General features: G+C 48.4%; 1 protein-coding gene and 2 long non-coding RNA genes across 4 annotated transcripts; 2 read left to right on the forward strand and 1 right to left on the reverse strand.

Annotated features, from left to right (window-relative positions):
- Nucleotides 1-219: 219 nt before the first annotated feature.
- On the reverse strand, nucleotides 220-7,173 carry TMEM37 (transmembrane protein 37). 2 transcript variants are annotated; one of them, XM_004276913.3, is made up of 2 exons: nucleotides 7,068-7,173; nucleotides 220-2,595 (listed from the first exon to the last, which is right to left on the reverse strand). In XM_004276913.3, exons 1-2 carry the CDS (start codon nucleotides 7,086-7,088, stop codon nucleotides 2,005-2,007), a joined length of 612 nt encoding a protein of 203 aa, XP_004276961.1. In that variant the 5' UTR covers nucleotides 7,089-7,173; the 3' UTR covers nucleotides 220-2,004. The 2 variants fall into 2 exon arrangements, with proteins under 2 accessions (XP_004276961.1, XP_049568193.1); XM_049712236.1 differs by lacking the exon at nucleotides 7,068-7,173 and adding an exon at nucleotides 5,245-5,351.
- LOC117195515 (uncharacterized) lies at nucleotides 3,275-8,443 on the forward strand. The gene is made up of 3 exons (XR_004475238.2): nucleotides 3,275-3,883; nucleotides 4,206-6,528; nucleotides 6,882-8,443. It is a non-coding gene; the product is annotated as an uncharacterized LOC117195515 (long non-coding RNA).
- A 177-nt stretch (nucleotides 8,444-8,620) lies between these two features.
- LOC117195516 (uncharacterized) lies at nucleotides 8,621-22,134 on the forward strand. Its single transcript, XR_004475240.2, has 2 exons — nucleotides 8,621-12,081; nucleotides 20,962-22,134. It is a non-coding gene; the product is annotated as an uncharacterized LOC117195516 (long non-coding RNA).
- The last annotated feature ends 699 nt before the right edge of the window (nucleotides 22,135-22,833 follow it).

Raw genomic sequence — 22,833 nt, forward strand, 5'->3', positions numbered from 1 at the left:
CCTAGCATGGGATGAGGCACCTGTTCTTCCTGCTTTCAGCTAAGTTATCTGCAGTACAGCAGGAAATGGGGCAGAATCCCATTTGACAGAAGAGAAACTGGTTCACCAGTGACTTGACCAAGATACTCAGCAGGGAAGTGGCAGCTCGGTCCAGGGCTTCTGGTTTCAAATCCCCAGGCTCCAAGGCTGTCTGTCTCCCCTGCTCCTAGGCAAGGGCGGACAGGGCCCTGTCTCCCCGCCCCACTGGGGATTTTAAGTCTCACCCTTTACTCTGAATCTCAGCTCCCTCAATTATTAGCAGCCATGTGAGGGTTAAAGGACTAAATATTTGAACCCTTTTACAAAACAAAGCCTGCGTGCTCAGGGGAGAGTATTCTTTTTTTTTTTTTTTTTTTTTTTTTTTGCGGTACACGGGCCTCTCACTGTTGTGGCCTCTCCCGTCGTGGAGCACAGGCTCCGGATGTGCAGGCCCAGCGGCCACGGCTCACGCGCCCAGCCGTTCCGTGGCACGTGGGATCCTCCCGGACCGGGGCACGAACCCGTGTCCCCTGCATCGGCAGGTGGACCCCCAACCACTGCGCCACCAGGGAAGCCCAAGGGGGAGAGTATTCTTGACAGAAGCAGAGACGACCCTCCCCGCGGCTAGAGAAGAGGGCATCTTGCTGGTAGGTGGGCCCAGCTCTAGTTCTGGCTTTAGGTGACCCTGGACAAGTGGCCCTGGCCCCCAACTTCTGCATCTCACCCCTGAAGACAAGGTCACCCCCTTTGCATCTTATAGTCTGCTACTGGGGTGAGAAGGCCAGATATCCATTTTCCAGGGCGCTCTCCAGGGACCTTCATGGACTCTGTACACCTTGGAATCAAAAAGTTAAAAAAAAAAAAAATCACAGGAGAGGTAGAGGCACCCAGTCCAGCCCAGAAAGAGGACCTGGCAGGGCAGAGACCAAAACCCCATGCAATCAGTGGCAGCCAGAATGAACCAGGAAAGGCCTGAAGTCATCAGGTGGGGGAGGGGCACGGGGCTAGTGTTGAATGAAATGGGCTGAGAGCAAAAAGCCCACCTACTGGGCAGAAAAGGGACTGGAAAGAGGCCAGTTTGGTGCACAGAAATGTAAAGTGGCCAGCAAAGGTGGAAATCTCCACCGGTTCCTGGTCCCCTCCACCTGCAGGCCTCTGCATCCAGGGTGGTTGTTAATCATTACCTGAGGTCGGGCCAGTCCCCAGTACCCCCTGGAGTCCAGCAGCTCCAGATACGTCCTCTTTGAAGTGTGCTCTAGGATAAAAATGGCACCCTGAGGCTGTCGGGCCCTTACCAAAGGTGGATTGCCCACGCTTACCAAGCCAGGCGGGCCCTCCTGGAAGGGCTTCAGGCGGGATTGACAGGGAGAGTCCCGAGGCACAGCCAGCTGCTGGAAGCTGGGGTTATCCAGGGATTACGGGGTCCCCCCGACAAAGGGCAGGGCTCAAATAAAGTCAAACGGTTTGAAAAGCTTCTGCACCCCAGCAGCCCTGAACGCTGCCTCCCTGACGCGACCAAAGCTAAAGCAGGGAATCTGCACGAGGCCCTTTGAGCTGGTGAAGCAAGTCCTCGGCACTGACTGGACACCCTTCGCTGACAGACGATTCACTCTTAGCAAGCCCGGAGGCCCCAGGGGCCCTGCAGCCCATATCCCAGCAGAGTCACTAAAACAGGTGTGAAATGTACTTGGCTGTGCGGCCAGCCTGAGCACCGGTTACCTGAGCTGCTTCCACATCTACTCCCATCCCAGGAAGGACTCAAGAATGGGTTTCAGAATATGTTTCTTCTTGTGAAGTCAACATCCTAATAACGTGGCTAAGCTGGTGCAGCTGGTGGCTCGGAGGCGCCCACCTGCCCTCTGGGCTGCAAAGGCCACTGGCCCGACCACCCCAAGGCCGAGAGGCGGCAGTTCGAATGTCACATGTTGGAGAAGTCCCATCTTGACCACACTTTCTGGTAGAACTCAGCGCCCTCGCTGGGGGGGCCTAAAATTTTGCAGGCAGGCCCCAGGGGTACGTGACGCTGTCAGTCCGGCTGATACTGTTGATGTGGAGGCCGCTGATGGCGTTCAGGAAGAAGAGGAAGGAGGCCGTGAATTCGCTCCAGAACGTCAGGCTGAGGCCCATGAGCGTGACCTCGTTCCTAAGGAGGGTCAGGAAGCTCAGGAGGCCCCCGAAGGAGAGGATGGAGGCGAGGAGGAAGAGGGCGGAGCCCACGGCCCACTTGTGCCACGAGTGGGCGTCCTCGGACACCTGGGACACCATGAGGAGCTCCAGGCCAAAGATGGCGACCACCACGGCCAAGGTGGCCACGCTGCGGGCCACAGCCATGCCCGAGGCTAGCCCGGGCACGTGGGCCTGCCTCAGGTCTCGGACGCAGTGCAGCTCAGCCTGGTTGGAGGTGGTGCAGAAGTGCCACAGCCCGAACAGACGGTCGTCGGCCAGGAGCCAGTGGCCATCGCAGATGGAGAGGGAGGAGAGGACCACGGCCAGGGAGGCGCACAAGATGATGAGGGCCCGGATGGAGGGTTCAAAGAAGGACCGACGGGGCCTCCTTTGGGCCAGCAGCTTCTGGGCCTGGAAGACAGCACGGGGCAGCATGAGGGAGGGCCCCCGCCACAGCGCACCAGCCTCCTCAGGGAAGACCCAGAGCACACCTTGTAGCTTCCGACAGCCACGGTTTCTGCTTCGGTCTCCCAGGATGCCCGGGAAGCCCACCTTAGTCACAGCACAGACCCACCTCCTGGTGGGGCGGGGGGGACCCTCCTCCCATCCTACCTGTTCCCCCTCCGTCCTCCTTTCGAGACCTATAAGCGTTGCCTGTGGATCCAGTTATTCATCGGGCAAAGAGTTCCCTGACCTTTCTTTAATGATCTTTATAATGCGTAAGAAACCCAAATTGTATTGACAGATAAATCTTGGTCCGTTCTGAAGTCAGCAAACCTGTCTGGCTTGGCAGACGTGACCTTGAGCTAGCAGGCAGCCTTGGTTTCTTTGTATGCAAAACAAGAATACTGCACTAGACATTATTAGCACATCAGTGAAGGTTACACAGCTCCCTCTTCTGGCCCCTGGTCTTCCCCAGTTTCATTCTAATCTGCACCCAGCTTTTTCTGCACTTTTCTTCAGTGCGCAGTGATGTTTGCACTTTGCCCTTCAGTCTGGCTCAGCCTGTACTCCGCCCAGGACATGGCACCGCTGTCTGTTCTAGAAGCTTCTGGGCGGGGGGGTCCCTGAGGCTCCCCTTCAGCCTATGGTTTCGGCCCCGCAAAAGTACACCCTATCCTCTCTCCTGACAAGCTGGGCCAAGCGTCCAGTGAGGTGTCCCTTCTCACAGCCCCGGGACACCCCCAAGCCACCGTCCCCAACCCCCAACCCGGAAGCAAAAGGAATGCTTCAAAGGGTAAAACTCCTTAGACGGCCCACAAGCCCTCCCAGGGCATCCTCCCGGCCACCTCGCATGCCTAGCACAAGCCTAGAACTTTCCTCCTCACACCTACTGGTCCCCCCACCTGAAAGGCTCTTCTCTCGGCTGCCCCCCTTTCTCCATTCTTCATGTCTCAGCTGAAACATCGCCTCCTGGGAGAGGTCTGTCCTGCCCACTCAACCCAGAACGGACCCCTCCGGTCACTCTCTGTCAGGAACCGTTCTGACAAGTTTTCCATTCCTGTCTGATGCATAGTGGGAGGGCAGGACCGTGTCCCCAGCACCCGGTGCCAGTGCCGTGCTCAAGAGCCACGAGGTCGAGTTTGCAGCCACTGTCACTTCCATCTGAAGCTCCCTTTAAACCATCTCCTGCCCAGTCATAACTTACGCCCTTTACAGTGTGTGTGGAAGCAGCCCAGGTCATGCCCCAGTTTGGGAGGTAAGCAAAGCACACAGCTCATGCGTGACGGTCACTGCTGGGAAGCAAACCGAAAGGGGACTCTGGGGGTGAGCCCTATGCCACGTGCAAGTGGAGGCTTCCAGAGGCGGTCTGGGCCACCCCTCTCGGTGAGGGGCAGAAAGCAGAGCCACGCTCCCGGGAGGCCCCGGGATCCTTATGGATCCGGCTTGCTTTCAGCACTTCTGCCTAGTTAGGGTCCTGTCTCACTCTTAAACCTGAGTCTGGTGGAGTAGGGTGCTCCGTGGCGGGGGGTGGGGGGGGACGGGGCGGGGTATGTAAAAAGGGAAAGTGTCACACACAGGTCAGGGGACCAGCCCAAGAGCATTCACCGAGATCACAGTAAAGCCTGGCACAGCTGCCCGACAACTGTATCATGCGTAGTGGGGGGGATGCACACAGCCGCTGAGTACCCACTGGGGCCTTCGTGGGAGGGGCTCAGTACGTGGTGAGAAGGGCTGGAGTGGCCAGAGGGACGCCCAAGGGCTCGGGACCCGACTCAGACCAGAGGCAAAGGCAGTCGGGGGCGCTGTAAAGAACACTCAGGCGGGGAGTCTGGGCTCTGGTTCTCAAACCGCATCCCCTTGTCTCCTTGAGGCCTCCAGGTGCTAAAGCAGGGGGCAGGGGGTCAGCTCCCGGCCCCTCACTTCAACCACAACAGGTCCCTCTTACCTGCTGGAGCCACTGGGAATCTAAGAGTCTGTACTGGATTTCACTAGGAAAGAACGGCTCTACTAAGAAACAAACCAAGGGAACTTTGAAATCTCTGTGCCTACAAACCATAAAGGTGTTTGTCTTTGCGAGGTTTCTTAACCTCCTTGACCCTTATTTTCTCATCTACCGTTCCGTAGTTACATTTTGTACCAGGAGTTAGTGATCCCTGCAGGAAAGGGTAGCCATGAAGGCACCCGGAGGTTATAACTCCCTACAGGTTGATAAGTTTCTAGGATGGGGAAAACCCCAGACGCAGGCAACAAGTCACAAGAACGCAGCACCCAGAGGCCTTTTGACCTCAGACATCACGCTGTCTGGAGAAAAAGCACATGCCATCCTACCCTCAGCCCCACCTGTCCTGCACACAGAGTGAACTTTAATCTCCAGGCCCTCAGACATCACACTGGGATCAGGAAAAGACAGCTGACATCAGGTCATTTTCCCCCTCCCGCCCCAAAGGAGGGCATCATTCAAACTCTGACACCAGTAAAACTCCCAAGGATTAAGTGAGATCATGAATATAAAGGTGCCCAGCACAGAAGCAGTTCCTGATTAATATTAGTAACAGTAATAAGGTAACTCGGGAGTCCTCCTTCCTCACCACTGCCCCACACCCCGGCTGCCAGCACCTCTGTGAACTTCCAGTTGATGCAGGGCCTGAAATCCTCTCCCGGAGGGCAGCTGGGCAGCAGCGTGGTCAGTGGAAAGTCCGTGGACCAGAGGGTATGAGGGCAGTCTAGCCCTGCCCCTGACCCACCAGCCTCTATCTAGCTCTGTGACCTTGGGCAAATCACTGAAATCTCTTACGGCCTGGACCATCTCCACTGAAAAAAAAGAAAAATGGAAGCATTTCCCTTTTTCATCCAGAGCCCCGAATGATTAGTAGTGACCTGTAGAACAGTGTCACTTGGCACTCCTGGGCCACTGAGGCCAATGCCAAGGTCTTGTCTTCCTCTGGAACCCAGCACCCCATCTGATCCCGTCAACCCCTAAGTAGTGGACACTTTGGGCTGCTCACTACTTTTCTCCACATCAAGCCCCCGCCCCGCGCCCCTGCGCTTCCCCCCCCCCCGCCCCCCCTTCCCAGTGCCCACTCAGCCCAGGCCCAGGTCAGACCCACCCCCTCTTCAGCTGGAAATCTCCTCTACAGCCTCCTGAAGAGTAAACCCGCTCCGCCTGCGTGACCGCAGGGCACCGGGAGCCAGCACGCTTGCCTTTTAGCTCTTTGGCCTCCGGCGAGCTATTTACCCCCTGAAGATAACAGTACCTGCTTCCTGGCCCCCCGGGGGGAGCCGAAAGGAGACCTAAACACCCCAACCGCTTAGAACAGTCCCAGGCAGGCGGTTATGTGCTCCTAAGCATCAGCCCCGCCCCCCTTCTTTCACTAAAAGGTCAAGTCTGTTTACCTGGCTGCTCTCCTGCCCTCCCCACCCCCGTTAATCCTGCCGCAGTTTCTTCACCTCTTAATCTAGCACTCGCTTCCCTAAACCGCTCCTAAATCCCGGTGTGCACGTCTCTCCCCCGCAGGGCCGTCGGCTCCCGAAGGCGGGACCGCACCCGCTCCCACCCTCCTCACTGCCGGTCCCGGAGGCGGCTTGGCCGGGACCGCAGATTATGCCCAGAACGAGAGGAACGCGCTGCATCCGGCTCTAGGGTTGCGGTGTCCCGGCCACAAGGGGCTTGGGGCGCGGCCTGTGGGTGGAGTTTCTCCTGTTCGGGCCCAGAAGTCTGGTTCGACTCGATTCTATCGCTGAGCCGGCCGCCACGGGCGGGTTACTGCACCTGAGCCTCGGTCACCGCACCTACAAAGTGCGCGCAGCGGGATCAGCCCCGGAATCTGCGCTGCGGGGCGCCGAGCACTTGCAGGCAGAGGCTGCGGGCCGCTCTCACCGTCCCGACCGTCCAGTCGGGAGGTAAGGAGGCGGGACGCGTCCGCTAGGGACGCTCGGCGCAGGGCAGCGGAGAGCCGCACGCCCGGGGGGTGGGGGTGCGGATGGACCCCTCGTATCATTCTAAGGAGAAACCCATCTTTGCGAGGCGGGCCCCTCCCCTCTCTACAGCCCGTCCTGAGGTTTCCGCGTGCCCCAGCGAGTCCACCCCTTTGCCCGCCCCCCAAAATCAGTTTTGGGAGGGGAGATGGTCTTGCTGCCCCCGCCCAGGAAAGTTCTGGCTTCCCCAGAGATTCTTCCTCGTGTGACAAGGCGAGGCTCATTTTTACGAGTGGATTCCGTCCATCCTTCGCTCCAGATGCGCCCCCTTTTAACAGGAGGGACCCCTCTGGTGCACCTAACAGATGAACACTGCGGACCCCAAAGAGAAGCACAACACTCCTCCCCAGCCGTTTAGGAGCCTCGGTGCCCGCAGGACCTCGAGGAGACCGCGCCCTGGGCGGCTTCCCCCCCCGGACCCCGGCCGGGCCACTCCACACCCCCCGCACCGGGCTCTCGCCCACCTGCACGCCGAGGGCTGTCATCCCGCGCCTGGGCTCGGCCGCGCGCTCCCGCCTGGTTCTCTCGGGGCTCCCGAGCGCTGCTCTGCCGGGGCCGCGGCTCCCGACTCCCGACCTCTTCCCGGGGGCGGGGCGGGCCGGAGGGAGGGGCGGGCGGAACTGCTGCCCCCGGGCGGCTGGTCGGGCCAGGCCCCTCCCCGCCCGCCCGCCCGCCCGCCCGCCGCGGCTCCGTTTGCGCTGAGTCAGCGGGGCCGCCGGAGGAGCCTCCGGGCAGGGGCGGGGGCCAGGACCCGGCCCGAAGGGGAGGCTCGGGCCCTGGGGGAGGGCTGACCCGGCCGACTTGCAGGCCCGAAGCCGCTCCCCAGTCTCAGGGCACGGCTGTGCCCGCGGCGCCGATTCCTCGAGGGCCCGGGGCCCAGGAGCCGGGTCCGCCCCGGCGGGTCCGCCCGAGCGTCCGGGGAGGCGGCGGCGTCCAGACGGCAGGCGCGCGCCCGGGCTCTGCAGCTCCACCACCGTGGGCCGTTGTGATCCTGGGCTCTTGTTTCCGTCTCTGAGCCACGGGCGATAAATGAGATGATGCCCGTGAAAGGTCGGGGGTCTTGCGAGGCTTCGGTAAATGTGAACGGAGTGGACTCCCCGGGGCCGTCTTTCCTGCGTCCCTTTTCTCTCCCCCAAAGCGGGGCGTACAGCCCTGCTCGCCTCCGCAGGGACCATCCAGAAGGCAAATAGGACAAGACAAAAGTCATTGTTCTTCCTGGACTTTTGATGGGGCTTGAGTTCTCAAGGGGGCAGCGCACAACGTCCCCACCCCAAGAAGGGTAAATTCCAGCTGAGACCCTCCCAGCCCTTCTCAGCTGTTGATAAACAGGGAGGGGGTTGCCGCCTAAGGTGAAGCAGGGTCTCCTTTCTCCGTCTCGAAGCAGGGTGAGGGAAGTTACTTGGCCCACTCAGGCAGGCAGCTCCCCGGTGACTTTGCCCGGGGACGTTCTCAGCTGGCACCTAACGCTCCCGCCGCCCCACCCCAAGCCCCATCCCGGGCATCTCCCTGTCAGAGGTTCATCTGATTCTGTCGCTGCCGCAGAAACCGCGTCAGGTACGTTAACCTAGCGCCTGCCTTGTTCCGTGTGTGGTCAGGACTGTTTGGGGGTCTGCTGCCTGTTATGCTTTCTTGGTAAGAATAGAAAGTCTTGAATCGGTGGAATTTAGAGCGACATGTCAGCAAGATTGCTGGAGAAGTAGAAATGACTTAGGAATGATGATGAGGAAGTGATGGTCCGCTTCCAATTATTTTATGAGCGTAAGAAAGCCGGGGGACTTCCCCTGGCGGTCCAGTGGTTAAGACTCCGCACTTGCACTGCAGGCGGCGCGGTTAGGGTTCACCTGGGCAGGCCCTTCATTTGCACTATTTGCTCTCCTAGGTCCCTCCGTGGTGCCGGAGCTGAGCAGAGCGGGTGTGGCAGAGTGAGAGACAGCAGCTCCACTCAGCAGGAGTGACTGTCGTGAGGGGCAGGGGCTTCCCAGTGCCGGGGGTTGGGGGGGGAGGGGAATGACAGGGTGGGACCTTCAGGGGCTAAAACCAGGAACAGCCTGGGGGTGAGTAGTGGGACAGCACAGAACCCACCCTCTTGCTTGACTGTCTCTGCCTTTTCTCCTCCACCTGTCCTGCTTCTGGGCCTGGCCAGTGTTGGGGAAAGAGGAATTGCATAAGGGGAGGATGTGGCCCCCACTCACCCCTCTGACCACTCCCGTCTGATGAGAAAGTCCCAGGCACTGATCTTAGAAAGTTCCAAGGCAAGGGCACAGGTACCGATTAATGAATCAACAAACTCAGTGAGCACCCTCCCATCTCCGGGCCTTTGTACTTGCTGCTTCCTCTGCCTGAAATGTACTTCTTCAAGATATTCACAGCTAAGACTCACCACCTCACTCCCCCAAGGAGGTCGGAGAGAAGCCTGCGGTGACCACTGCACCTGAAACAAAGGTCCTCCATTCTCTTCTCCCTCCCCTCTATCACCACAGGAGCAAGGACTTTGCCAGGCACGACAGTAGGTGCTCAATAAATATTAATTGAATATATGAATGAGTTAATTGTATACCTACTCTGTACCTGCTGGCTAATGAGGGACAAAGGAGAAAGAGACAAAGTCCCCGTCAGGGGTAAGATGCTTGGGTTTTAGGGTCAAAATCTGCGTCCCCTTCATTTCTGCTTCCTCCCCAGCCTCCCCAGTTCAGGCCCACATCCTCCTCCTGTCTCTTCCCTTGCACCCCTGGTCCACCATCCTCTCGCCAGCTCTAGGCCCATCACCTCTAACGTGGAGGCCTGCGTAACAGCCTCCTGCTGGGCCGCCCTGCCTCCACCCTCAGCCTCTGTCCTGCAGCTTCCCGTCCCCTCTCTCTGCAGGCCCACCCCTCTGCCCTCAGCTCCAGCTGCACGTGCCCGCTTGTGCCCTGGGCGGGAAGCTCTGTCCAGTCTCAGGGATGCTGTGTTCACGGTTCCCTCTGTGTGACAGGCCTTCCCTGGGGGTCTGCTGGGCAGGCTGTCACCTCTTCAAGGGCCTCCCTTGAGTTCGCCAGCCAGAGTAGCATCCCACACACGCTTGACCCTGTTACCTTCGTGTTTTCTTCCTTTTTTTTTTTTGTATATATTGTCTCATTCATTCCTTTTTTCTTTTTCTTTTTTAAATTTATTGAAATATAGTTGATTTACAGTGTTGTGGGCCTTCGTATTTTCTTGATCCTTAGCTGACCTTCTCTATTTGTCCGTTTCCCTCTCTGAAGTACAGCACACAGTCGAGTGCTAGGCCTGTCTCTCTTTCACCCCCGCATGCCCGGTTCTAAGAGCAGGGACTGGGCCGTAAGGCTTGCGAATTGATGGAGCAGCCTCAGATGCATTCTGGGCGAATCACTTCCCCTCCGTGAGCCTTGGTTTTCTGTCAAACGGGGAAACGCATCCTTTGGGTGTTGCGAGGGTCATGGGGGCAGTGACTCTGTCAACTGCGCCTGGCGCAGGGTGGGCACTGACCCCTGACCCCAGAGAAGCTTAGCTGAGGCAGGCTCCACTCTGCCACTAGGGAGGCCCCTGCCCCGGGTTTTTCTCCTTTGAGCACTTGGGGTGTGGGTTCTCGGGCCGACACGTGGGGAGACCCAGAGGCAATAACGGGGAGTCTGCTAGGAGCTGCCTAGTTCACTGGGCAGTTTCAAAGCTGATGACTAGCTCTGCCTGCCCGAAGCCTGGACTCCTGGTCCCTCCAACTCTCCGTTCTTTGTGGACCCGCCCACTTGCCTCTCCCTGTTCCCTTCCCGTCCCCTCCCCACCTTCTCCCCAGCGCCCTGCCTTCACCCACTGGGTATTTCTCTTCTCCCATCGCCCTCCTCAGGTTTCCTGAGTCCAGGCCGGTTCCATCCCCTCCAGCCAGACCTCCGCCCGCCCTTTGCCCCCTCTGCCTCAAGCTCTAGCCCTGCATCCCGACCTCTTCCCAGTCGCCTGACTGCAGCAGAGACTTTGTGTAGGCATTATAGTGGCCCAGGGGCTTCCCCACCTGCCCTGGGGCTTTGCTTCACAGTGCTTTGCTCTGGGCCAGGTGGGTAGCAGGTGTGATGTTTATGCTGCGGGTGAGGGTGTCGCCTCAGGGGGGCCCAGGGCACCAGTTCCCCACCAGGGCAAGGGCGGTGGGGAAGGGGACTGACCGGTTGAAGGGATGAACGGATGCAGCAGGGATGTAGGTGGGCTCAGAGGGTGTCCCTTCTGTAGGGTCTCCCCTTTCTACAGGCAAGTCCATCCTGGAGATGGGTGCCCCTCCAGGGCACCAGGACCTGCAGATTTCCAGGCAGAGTTGGGGAGACTTCTAGCACCTTCTTTGCAGGCGTGGACCCTGGAGTTGTCAGCGCACTTTGAGACACTCCGTCTCTAGGCGATGGTCCCCGTAACTAGGCACACCCAGGGCAGTTGTAGAGAGCAGACTGACAGCCCGTCCCTTCCCAAAAGGGGCCGGTGCTCTTCCTTAACCAGGGCACCCCGCCTGCCGGATCAAAGGGTCCAGGAAGCAAAATTAGACACCAGGAATTGGTGGTGAGCACGGAATGATGACAAGAGAAGTTAAAAGCTGAGGCAGGGCTTTGCCTAGGCTCTGGGAAGCCCAGGAAATACCCATCACCCTGTTTATTAGCTTTGACCTTTACAAGGAAGGCATGCTGTCACAGGGGCCAGAGGAGTGAGAAGGGAGGGAGGGATGGTCCCCCACAGGGGCGTGGAGGGCTGGTCAGAGGGGATCCTCCAGGCCTGAACCAGCAGGGTCTGGGCGTCTGGCCACTTACCACCTCAGTCTGTAGACGTGTTAAAAGCAAAGAAGTGTTGTCAATTCAAAAATTGGGAGGTTTGGAACTTCCCTGGTGGTCCAGTGGTTGAGACTCTGCGCTTCCACTGCAGGGGCCACTGGCTCAATCCGTGGTTGGGGAATTAAGATCCCGCATGCCGCACGGGGTGGCCAAAAAATTAAAATAAAATAAAATAAATTGGGAGGTTTTACACTAGATTCTGGATTTATTGGCTTCTCTTGAAACTGAGACAGTTTGGACCCTGAGGGTCCCTTTTCTGCATGGGAACAGTGGCCACTTTGGGTGACTGCCCTTTGCATGGACTGTGCTCTGGGGAGCCCCCCAGTTTTACCGTCCCCCCGTTCTGTTCACTCTTCTGTGTTGCCTGCCTGGCCCTCGTAGGATTTCCCTTTATAAGCCCAGCTCTGTGTTGTGCTGGTAAATAACCCAGCCATGCTTTCAGGGTCTGTTTCCACGCTACCACCACTGCCTTCCTGGCTGGCCCCAGTTTTTGTTCCCCGTAACTCTGCCCCCCCGGCCCCCCAGACCAGTCTTTCCTGCCCAGATTCCAGACCCTCCTGCTGCAGCCCTCACCCCAATGGCAATGATCTCCCCCTTCTGGGTTCAGGTTTCCCGGATAATCTCCTTAGTCGAGGAAAACGAGGCTGCCCGGTGTAAAGGGAAGCAGATGGTCTGAGCACTGGTGATTCTGGGGCTAGGGGCCCGTCCTGGTCCAGAAAAGCTGTAACCAAGGGCTGGGGGCAGGCAGCCTCCTGGGCGGCAGGGGCTTCGGGCGAGAGCGCAATGAGGTGGGGGCTGTGCACTCGACAGAGAGCCCCTCCCTGGAGTCATCGTGGCTCCCACCATAAGCCCCCTCCCCTGGAGTGCGCCGGGGGTGCACTGACCGGCCAGGCCTCTGGGACCGCGCTCTTCGCCAGCCTGCAAGCCGACCACCTCCTTTTCATCTAGTATCACTTTGTCGATGGTGAGGGGACCCTTCCTCCTCTCTTCCAACTTTGCCCTGGATGATATTTTGTCTCTGACCTTATGAATTGATTTTTTAAATACATTTCAAGAATTCTAAATGCGACATTCTCCAGCTCCTATGTATTTTCTGGATATTTATGTGATTCTCAAACTTTTCCAGTAAATTACCCCCCCGTCTTTTGTTTTGTTGGACCCCAGTTCCGAGCCCAGCCAACCATTCTCAGATCACAGCACGCGGGCATCCTTGAATCCAGGTCCTCCTGAAGTTTATTTTCCGTTTTTCATTCGCCCAGTGGTACCACCTCTAATGTGTTTGATGTATATCCTTAACCATTGTGTATCCTTGTATGTGTGTGTGTGTGATTTTTGCTTTCCTAAGTGGCATTATGCTATAAATCTTGTTCTGTTTCCTACTATTCTCACCCAACAGCATGATTTGAGGCCACCCCTGTTGGTATATGTGTAAATCTAATTCAGTGTTTTACACATGATAGGTTGGGTCCCAGTAGCGGCTGGTGAGATCAATTTGACAGGGGCATAATCACCACTTATAATAAACGAATACAATGTAATAGGCAATATCAGAGTGCCTCAAACATAATTAGGGTAAATGTTGTTTCATGAATTTTTTTTCAAAAAGAAATAGATACAGGTTGCAAAGTAAAAAGTATTTCTTAGGTGGGTCCCAGGAAAGTTTGAATGGTCTGGTTCATTGCTTCTTTTTTTTTTTTTTTTTTTTTTTTTGCGGTACGTGGGCCTCTCACTGTTGTGGCCTCTCCCACCACGGAGCACAGGCTCTGGACGCGCAGGCTCAGCGGCCATGGCTCACGGGCCCAGCCGCTCCGCGGCACGTGTGATCTTCCCGGACCGGGGCACGAACCCGTGTCCCCTGCATCGGCAGGTGGACTCTCAACCACTGCGCCACCAGGGAAACCCCAGATCACTCTTTATCTTGACTTACATTGCTAACTATATGGATGGACATTGTAATAACATGTAATTCTTTTTTTAAAAAAATAAATTTATTTATTTAGTTTTGGCTGCGTTCTGTCTTTGTTGCTGCACGCGGGCTTTCTCTTGTTGAGGCGAGCAGGGGCTTCTCATTGAGGTGGATTCTCTTGTTGCAGAGCACGGGCTGTAGGCGCGCAGGCTTCGGTAGTGTGGCACGTGGACCCAGAAGTTGTGGCGCATGGGCTTAGCTGTTCTGCGTCATGTGGGATCTTCCCTGACCAGGGCTCAAACCCGTGTCTGCTGCACAGGCAGGCGGATTCTTAACCACTGCACCACCAGGGAAGTCCCTGTGGCTTTTTACTGTTGATGTGACCCTGGTCTCCTGGCTGAAGGAGGGCTTGTCAGGTTCCTCCACTATAAAGTTCCTCTTTCCCCCAGTCCATTCTGTCTGTACCATTTGCAAGGGTGTCACTAGGCACAGCCCATGTTTAAGGGGTGGGAAGCTGTGCTCCACATCCCTGGCAGTTATAACATTTATATTAATTTTTTGGGTTTATGCCTGAAAGATTCCCACGCTCCCATATTATCTATTTATTTTTTCCAGAAAAATATCTATAAAATTGACTGTGAGTTTACGAAACAATGCTCCACCTCGGTAATGATCGGAGGGATGCTGGATGCAACCATCTATGCCTTGAATAGTGTCTGGCACGTAGTCTGTGCTCCGTAAATATTTGTAAATATTTGTCAGTGAGTAAGACATGCAGAGTGTCACTGGTGGCAAAGCAGAGTGAAGAGCAAGGGAACATGCCACAAGGAAGGGACGTGCCTGGCACTTTTGAGGACCCTCAGGAATGCTGTGTGTTTGAAGTTAAGTGAGCAGGGGACAGAGTCCTGGGGGTTGTGAACAGGCTTGTCAGCCGTTGAAAGGACTTTGGCTTCTACTCTGGGTGAAATGCCAGGGAAGGGTTTTAAGCAGAGGAGGGACATCATCTTACTCTGGCTGCTGTCCCACAAATGGTCTGAAGGGGCAAAAGGAGAATCAGGGGGCCGATTAGGAGACTGCCATAGTGAACCAGGTGGAGCTCAGGCAGGTTGTAGGTGTGTCTTTGCAGGTTCAATAAGGGCCAGCCCCACAGGTGTGACACTTTTGCTGTCACACTGGGTCCTTTGCTCAGAAAAGCCTGTGCTTGTTTTCATGCTCTGCTGTCACCGTCTTGAAATATTTTTTCCGGCTTTATTGAGATACAATTAACATAACACTTTGTCAGCTTAAAGTGTACAACATAGTTATTTGATAAACCTGTATATTGTGAAACAATGACCATAGGTTATTTAACTATTTATTTTTTGTGTGATGAGAACATTTGAGATCTACGTTCTTAGCACCTTTCAAGAATATAATAGTTTTGTTAACTATAGTCACCATGATGTACGTTGGATTTCCCAAAACTTATTCATCTTATAACTGGAAGTTGATACTCTCTGACCACCATCTCCTCATTTTCCCCACTTCCCAGGCCCTGGCAACAACCGTTCTATTCTCTGTTTCTCTTTTAGAGTTTGGCTCTTTTAGAATACACATACATATAAGGTTATACAGTTCTACTTTTAATTTTTTTAAAGTTTACAGTGTGATCTGAACCATTTATATGCTGCAATCTGATTACCACCATAGCTTTATTTAACATCTATATCACATCCCATAATTATAATTTATTTTTGGTGAGAACATTTATGATCCAGCATCTTAGCAATTTTGAGATATATAAAACAGTATTGTCGTTTGTGATCACTGTGCTGCGTGTTAGGTCTACGTAACTTATTCATCTTCTAGTATCAAGTTTGTGCCTTTTAACAACATCTCCCCAATTTCTCCACCCCTCACCCCCTGGTAAGCACCGTTCTACTCTCTGTTGCTAAGGGTTTGGTTTTAGAGTCCATATATAGGTAATATACAATATTTGTCTTTGTCTGGCTTATCTCACTAAGTATAATGCCCTCAAGGCTCATCCATGATGTCTCAAATGGCAGGGTTTTCTTCTTTCTTTCTTTTTTTTTTTTCCTTCTTTCTTAAGGCTGAATAATATCCCATTGTATGTAAACACCACATCTTCTTTATTGATTCCTCTGTTGTGAATAATGATGCAATAAACATGCAAGTGCAGGTATACTTTTGATACCTTGCTTTTATTTCCTTTTGCTATATACCAGGATGTGGTATTGCTGCAGCATATGGTCCTATATTTAATTTTTTGAGCAACCTCTAGTTTTTCCATAGTGACTAAACTATTTATATCCCCACCAACAGTACACAAGTTTCCCTTTTTTCCATAGTCTCACCAATGCTTACCTCTTGTCTTGATAATAGTAATTCTAAAGCTGTGAGATGATACCTCACTGTGGTTTTGATTTGTATTTCCCTACTTTTTAGAGATGTTGAACATCTTTTCATGTACTTGTTGACCGTTTAGAAGTCTTCTTTGGAAAAGTATGTATTCAATTCTACTGCCCATTTTTAAATTGGATTTTGTTTGCTGTTTTTGCTTGTTTGTTTTTGCTGTTGAGTTGTATGAGTTCAATATAAACAGATTTTGGATACTAACCTTTTATCCAATATATGCTTTGAGAACATATTCTCCTTTTTCTGTATTCTCCCTTAACATTTTGTTGATTGTTTCTTTTGCTGTGCAAAAGCTTTTTAGGCAGATGTAGATCCACTTACTGATTTTTTACCTTTGTTGCTTATGCTTTTAGGGTCATATCCAAAACAATCATTGCCAAGACCAACGTTAAGGCACTTCTTCTCTATGTTTCCTTCTAGGAGTTTTAGGGTATCAGTCCTTATGTTTGTCTCTAATCCATTTTGATTAATATTTGTGAGTGCTATAAGATAAGGGTCTAATTTCATTTTTCTGCATGTGGTTTTCCAATTTTCCCAACAGCATTTGTTGAAGATGCTATTCTTTCTCCATTCACAATAACATCAAAACCAATAAAATAGTTAGAAATAAATTTAACCAAGGAAGGGAAATAATTGTACAATAAACACTTGAAGATTTTGATGAAAAAAACTGAAGAAGAAAAAATAAAATAGAAAGATATACTATACCCATGGATCAGAAGAATTAATATCATTCAGATGTCCATAGTACACATCTATAGATTCAATTAAATCTCTATCAAAATTCTAATGACATTTTTCACAGATATAGAAAAAAAATCTTAAACTTTATCAAACGAAAGACCCCAAATAGCCAAAGCAATCCTGAGAAAGGACAAGTTGGGAGGCATCAAACTTCCTGATTTAAAACTATATTACAGAGATACAGTAATTAAGACAGTATGGTACTGGCAAGAAAATAGTCACATAGTCAGTGGAACAGAATAGAGAGCCCAGAAATAAACTCCTGCATATAAAGTCAACTAATATTTGAGAAGGGAGTCACACATACTCAATGGGCAAATGATAGTCTCTTCAACAAATGGTACTGGGACAACAAAATGACTACTTTTAATTTTTTGAGGAACCTCCATACTGTTTTTCACAGTGGCTGTAGTAATTTACATTTTCACCAAAAAGGATTTCCTTCTGTCCACATCCTTGCAAACAATTGTAATCTCTTGTCTCTTTGACTGTAGCCATTCTAACAGGTATGAGGTGGTATCTCATTACAGTTTTGATTTGCATTTCTGTGATGATGAATGATGCTGAGCACCTTTTCATGTACCTGTTGGACACTTGTACTATTTTTTGAAAAGTGTCTAATCAGATCTTTTAACCATTTTTAATCAGATTATTTGTTTTTGTTTGTTTGCTGCTGTGTGATTTATTTATATACTTTGATAATTACCATTTATGATAAGACGGTTTGTTAATATTTTCTCCCATTCCATATGTTGCCTTTTCATTCTTTGGATTATTTCTTTTACTGTGCAGAAGGTTTTTAGGTTGACATAGTGCCACTTGTTTATTTCTCCTTTTGTTGCCTGTTATTTTGGGGTCATATGCAAAAAATAATTATTGCCAAGACCAATGTCAAGGAGCTTTACTCCTATATTTTCTTTTAGGATTTTTATTGTTTCAAGTCCTACATTTAAATATTTAATCCATTTTGAGGTAAATTGTGTGAATGATGTAAGATAAGGCTCCAATTCCATTCTTTTTGATTCCTACGATTGTACCAGTTTACACTTCCACCAAAAGTACATAAGAGTTGCCCTTTTTTTTTCTTCACATAAGCATTCTAGCAGGTATGAAGTGATATCTCATTGTGGTTTTGATTCGCACTTCCCTGATATTTAGATGAGCATCTTTTCACGTATCTGTTTGTCGTTTGGATGTCTTCTTTGGAGAAATGTCTATTCAAGTCTTTATCCCAGATTTTTATCTTTTTAGCCATTGAGCTTTATATATTCTTTATGTATTTTGGATAAAGCCCTTATCAGAAAGATGGTTTCCACATATGTTCTCCCATTCTGTAGGTTTCCTTTGTATTTGCTGATTGTTTATTTTGCTATGTAGAAGTGTTGTTTTTTAGTTTAATGTTTTTTGCTTTTTTGTTATTTTAGTTTTTATTTCATATGAAACAAGTTCCACTTGTTTATTTTGGTTTTTGTCACTTGCACCCTTGGTACAAATATCCAAAAAGTCTTTGTCAAAACCAGTATCAAAGATGCAAGAGGGAGGAGATATGGGGAGATATGTATACGTATAGCTGATTCACTTTGTTATAAAGCAGAAACTAACACACCATTGTAAAGCAACTATACTCAAGAAAGATGTTAATAAAAAAAAAACCAATATCAAGGAGTTTATTCCTTAGGTTGTCTTCAAGTAACAGAAGAAGTAATAGTTTGGGGTCTTACATTTAAGCCTTTAGCTCATTTGGAGTTAATTTTTGTGAGAGGTAGAAGAAAGCGGTTTAGTTCATTCTTCTGCTTGTAGTTCTCCAGTTTTTCCCACACATTTGTTGAAGAAACTATTCTTTTACCATTGCATCTCTTGGCTCCCTTGTCAAATATTTGTTGACCATGTATGAGCTGGTTTATTTCTGGGCTCTTGATTCTGTTCCATTTGTCTATGTCTCTATTTTTTGCCAGTATCATACTGTTTTGATTACTATAGCTTTGTAATAAAGTTTGAAATCAGGAATTGTGATGCCTATAGATTTGTTCTTTTTTCTCCAGATTGATTTGGTTATTAGGGGTGTTTTGTGGTTTCATACAACTTTTAGCGTGGTTTTCTTTATTTCTGTGCAAAAGTCATTGGAATTTTGATAGGAATTGCATTGAATCTATAGATGGCTTTGTATAGTATGGACATTTTAACAATATTAATTCTTCCAATCCACGATCACTCTTTCCATTTATTTGTATCTTCTGAAGTTTCTTTCATCAAGGTCTTGTAGTTTTATAGATCTTTCACCTACTTGGTTTAATTTATTCCTAAGTGTTTTATCTATTTTTGAGGCTATTGTAAATATGATTGTTTTCCTTACTTCTTTTTTCAAATTGTTTGCGGTTAGTATATTAAAACACAGCTGTTGGTACTTCCCTGGTGGCACAGTGGTTAAGAATCCGCCTGCCAATGCAGGGGACATGGGTTTAATCCCTGGTCTGGGAAGATCCCACATGCCACGGAGCAACTAAGCCCATGCACCACAACTACTGAGCCTGCACTCTAGAGCCTGTGAGCCACAACTACTGAGGCCATGTACCACAACTCCTGAAGCCCATGCACTCTAGAGCCCATGTGCCCCAGCTTCTGAGCCTGCGTGCTGCAACTACTGAAGCCCACACACCTAGAGCCTGTGCTCCGCAGCAAGAGAAAACACTGCAATGAGAAGCCTGCATGCCGCAATGAAGAGTAGCCCCCACTCACAGCAACTAGAGAAAGCCTGTACGCATCAGTGAAGACCCAACTCAGCCAAAAATAAATAAATAAATTAAATAAAATACACCTGTTTTTTCTACGTTGATTTTGTATCCTGCAACTTGACTAAATTTGTTTATTAGATATAATGTTTTTTGGTGGAATCTTTAAAATTTTTCATATATAAGATGATATTAAATGCAACCAGAGACAGTTTTACTTCATCCTTTCCAATTTGGATTTCTTTTATTTCCTTTTCTTGCCTAATTGAAAGGGCTAGGACTTCCAGCACCATATTGAAAAGGAGTGATGAGAATTGACATGCTTGTTTTTTTCCCTATTTTTAGCAGAAAATCTTTCAGAATTTCACCATTGAGAATAATGTTTGCTGTGAATTTGTTCTTTATGGCCTTTATTATGTTGAGGTACATTTTTCTAAACCAATTTTGGGAGGATGTTCAATTTTGTCAAGTGCCTTTTCTGTGTCTATTGAAATTACCATATGATTTTTATGTTTTATTCTATTAATGTGGTGCATCACATATTTTAATTTACATATTTTATTTAATTTACATTGAAGCATCCTTGCACCCCAGGGATAAATCCCACTTGGTCATGCATGGTGTATGATCCTTTTTGTGTACCATTGAATTTGGTTTGCTAGTATTTTGTTGAGAAGTTTTGCATTTATATTCATCAGGGATACTTCCCATTTTTTTTTTTCTTTTTTTCTGGTAGTGTGCTTATGTAGGTTTGGTATCAAAGTTACGTTGGACCCATAAAATGAGTTTGGGAATGTTCCTCCTCTTAATTTTTTTGGAAGAGTTTGTGATAGATTTGTATTAATTCTTATTTCAGTGTTTGGTAGAACTTCCCAGTGAAGCCATCTCATCTTTACCTTTTTCTGTTTGTAGGTTTTTGATTAATGATACAATCTCTTCACTCATCACTGATCTGTTTAGATTTTCTATTTTATTTTGATTCAGTCTTGGTAGGTTTCTAGGAATTTGTTTCTTTCTTCTAGTTTATCCAATTTGTTGGAGTATACTTATTCATATTTGTCACTTATGATGTTGTATTTCTGTTGCATCAGTTGCAGTTTCTCATCGTTCATTTCTGATTTTGTGTATTTGAGTATTCTCTTTTATTCTTAGTAAAAGTTTGTCAATTTTGCTTATCTTTTAAAAAAAAATCACACTTTGCATGGATGTTTTCTATTGTTTTCATGGTCTCTATTAATATCTGCTCTGATATTTCATTCCTTTTGCTTCATATGTGCTTAGTTTTTTGCTTTTTTTCCTACTTCCTTTAAGGGTAAAGTTAGATTGTTTATTTCTGATCTTTTTTTCTTACTGTAGGTGTTTATAATGATAAACTTCTTAATTACAGCTGTTTTTGTTGCATCCTGTAAGTTTTGCTAAGTTGTATTTCCATTTTATTTTGGTCTATATATATATATATACACACATATATATAGATCTATATCTATCTCTCTATATGTATATTTGAAAGACATTATTGTAAAGCTGATGTAACCTTTTCCAGTTTTATTGAGATATAATTGACCTATGATTTGTCATACATATATTGTGAAATGATTACCACAATACAATTAGTTAACATACATCATCTCATGTAAAAAGATTCTTTTTTAATAGTACATATATGTTGTATATGTATATAGCAATGAGCTTCATCATTTGGGGGGAATTGGATCTGGCTAGGGCTTGGCCCTTATAATGAAGTTTGATGTCTTTTTCTACTTTTCAGGTGCAGTATTGACATGGTTGTCTGGAAAAGTTATTTACTTTCTAGTAATTTCAGAGATACAGAAAACTTGCAGTAACAGTACAATGTACACTTTATCTCTAAGCTCAGATTCCTCAGTCATCATTGATTTTCCACATCTGCCAATCTAAATGAAGACCTCCAGTGCGTTCGACCTCAAACAGAGACACTCTCCCAGTAGACCACCGCCAAATGAGGAATTATTATGGTTTTCACTTTATAATCCCATCCACAGGCCCTGTTCAACTTTCACCACTTGCCCCAACTATATGGAAATGTGGTTTTCTATTCTGATCCAGTTTACTTTTTCTGGAACAGTTCTTGAGACTTTCCCTTATTTATAAAACCTTGATGGATTTCAAGTACGTAAATGAATACGATCTGGGTGGTCTTTGCTGTATGGCTTCTTTCTCTTAGGATGTTTTCAGTGTTCATTCATGTTGTAGCATGTATCAGTACTTCATTCATATTTGTCATTGTGATTAAATCCATACAACATAATGTTTACCATTTAAGCCACTTTAAGTATATAGTTCTACGACATTAACCACATTTACATCCATTAAACACCAACTCTCTTCAACCCCTGGGAATCACATTCTACTTTCTTTCTTTGAATTTGACTTATTTGGATATCTCATACTAGTGGAATCATAGCATGTTTGTACCTTTTTGGTCTGGTTTGTTTCAGTTAACATAATGACTTTAAGGTTCATCCACATTGTAGCATACCTTAAGTTTAAAGGCTGAATCATATTCCATTGTGTATATACCACAGCTTGTTTATGGAATCATCTATCCATGGACACTTGGATTCCTTCCATCTTTGACCAGTATGAATAGTACTGGTATGAATATGAGTGTACAAATATGTGTTTCAGTCCCTGCTTTCAAACCTTTTGGGTATACACCCCGAAGTGGAATTGACATATCATATGTTAATTTCACGTTTAAGTTTTTGCTATAATATTTTCCACAGTGGCTGCACCATTTCACTTTATTTTTTATAGAGCAGAAAAATGGAAGTCTTTGAATCTACCCTATTTTTCATATCCATTCATCCACTGATGGAATTTTGTATGGTTTCTACCTTTTGGGCTATTGTGAATAATGTTGCTATGAATATTTGTGTACCAGTTCTTGTTTGAACACCTGTTTTCAGTTCATTGACGTATATATCTAGGATTGGAGTTTTTGAAGTAAACGGTAATTATATTTTCATCTTTTTGAGAAAATGCCAAACTGTTGTACGTATAATCTGTACCGTTTTCCATTTCCACAAGCAAACCATAAGGGTCCCAATTTCTCAACACTGTTGCTAATATATTTATTGGTTCTTGATTATAATCATTTAGTGAATGTGACTAAATATTGCATTGCAGTTTTAATTAGTATTTCCATAACAACACAAAAGAAGTATACCTGAGATAATTTTATTAGAAACTCAAACCTCAGGATACTGATTTGTAGCCATAGCTGTCGCATAACCAAAAACTATTAACAGTCACCCTAAATAAATTTTAAAAACCATTAAGCCCAAAAATGATCCATCAAAATTCATTGCAATAATACAACCAGTTCTACCATGGAAATAAACCCAAACCCACTACAAATCTGTTAAGGTTTGGAAGAAAAACCTTATAAAACTAACAACAAAAATAGTACTTAAAATACTATGTATGTCATCATTATTCTTACACGGAATGGAACCATGCCAATGTAATGAAAAATCATCGTTGTTTTTCAACTATAAGAACACTAGTGATCAACATTTGAAGATTCCACACAGTAATCAAAATCATTAACAGTGCATTTATTGATCTACCAGTCCCATCAAATATCTCAGCACAATGA

Source organism: Orcinus orca, chromosome 7 (genome assembly GCF_937001465.1).
Source record: "Orcinus orca chromosome 7, mOrcOrc1.1, whole genome shotgun sequence".
NCBI classification, from domain to species: Eukaryota; Metazoa; Chordata; class Mammalia; order Artiodactyla; family Delphinidae; genus Orcinus; species Orcinus orca.

Bases quoted from the DNA above. Each gene is read 5' to 3' on its own strand.
- TMEM37 (XM_004276913.3), bottom strand. From the start codon at position 7,088: ATGACAGCCCTCGGCGTGCAG. The intron at 2,596-7,067 runs GTGGGCGAGAGC...GCTGTCTTCCAG, and splicing joins TGACAGCCCTCGGCGTGCAG to GCCCAGAAGCTGCTGGCCCA.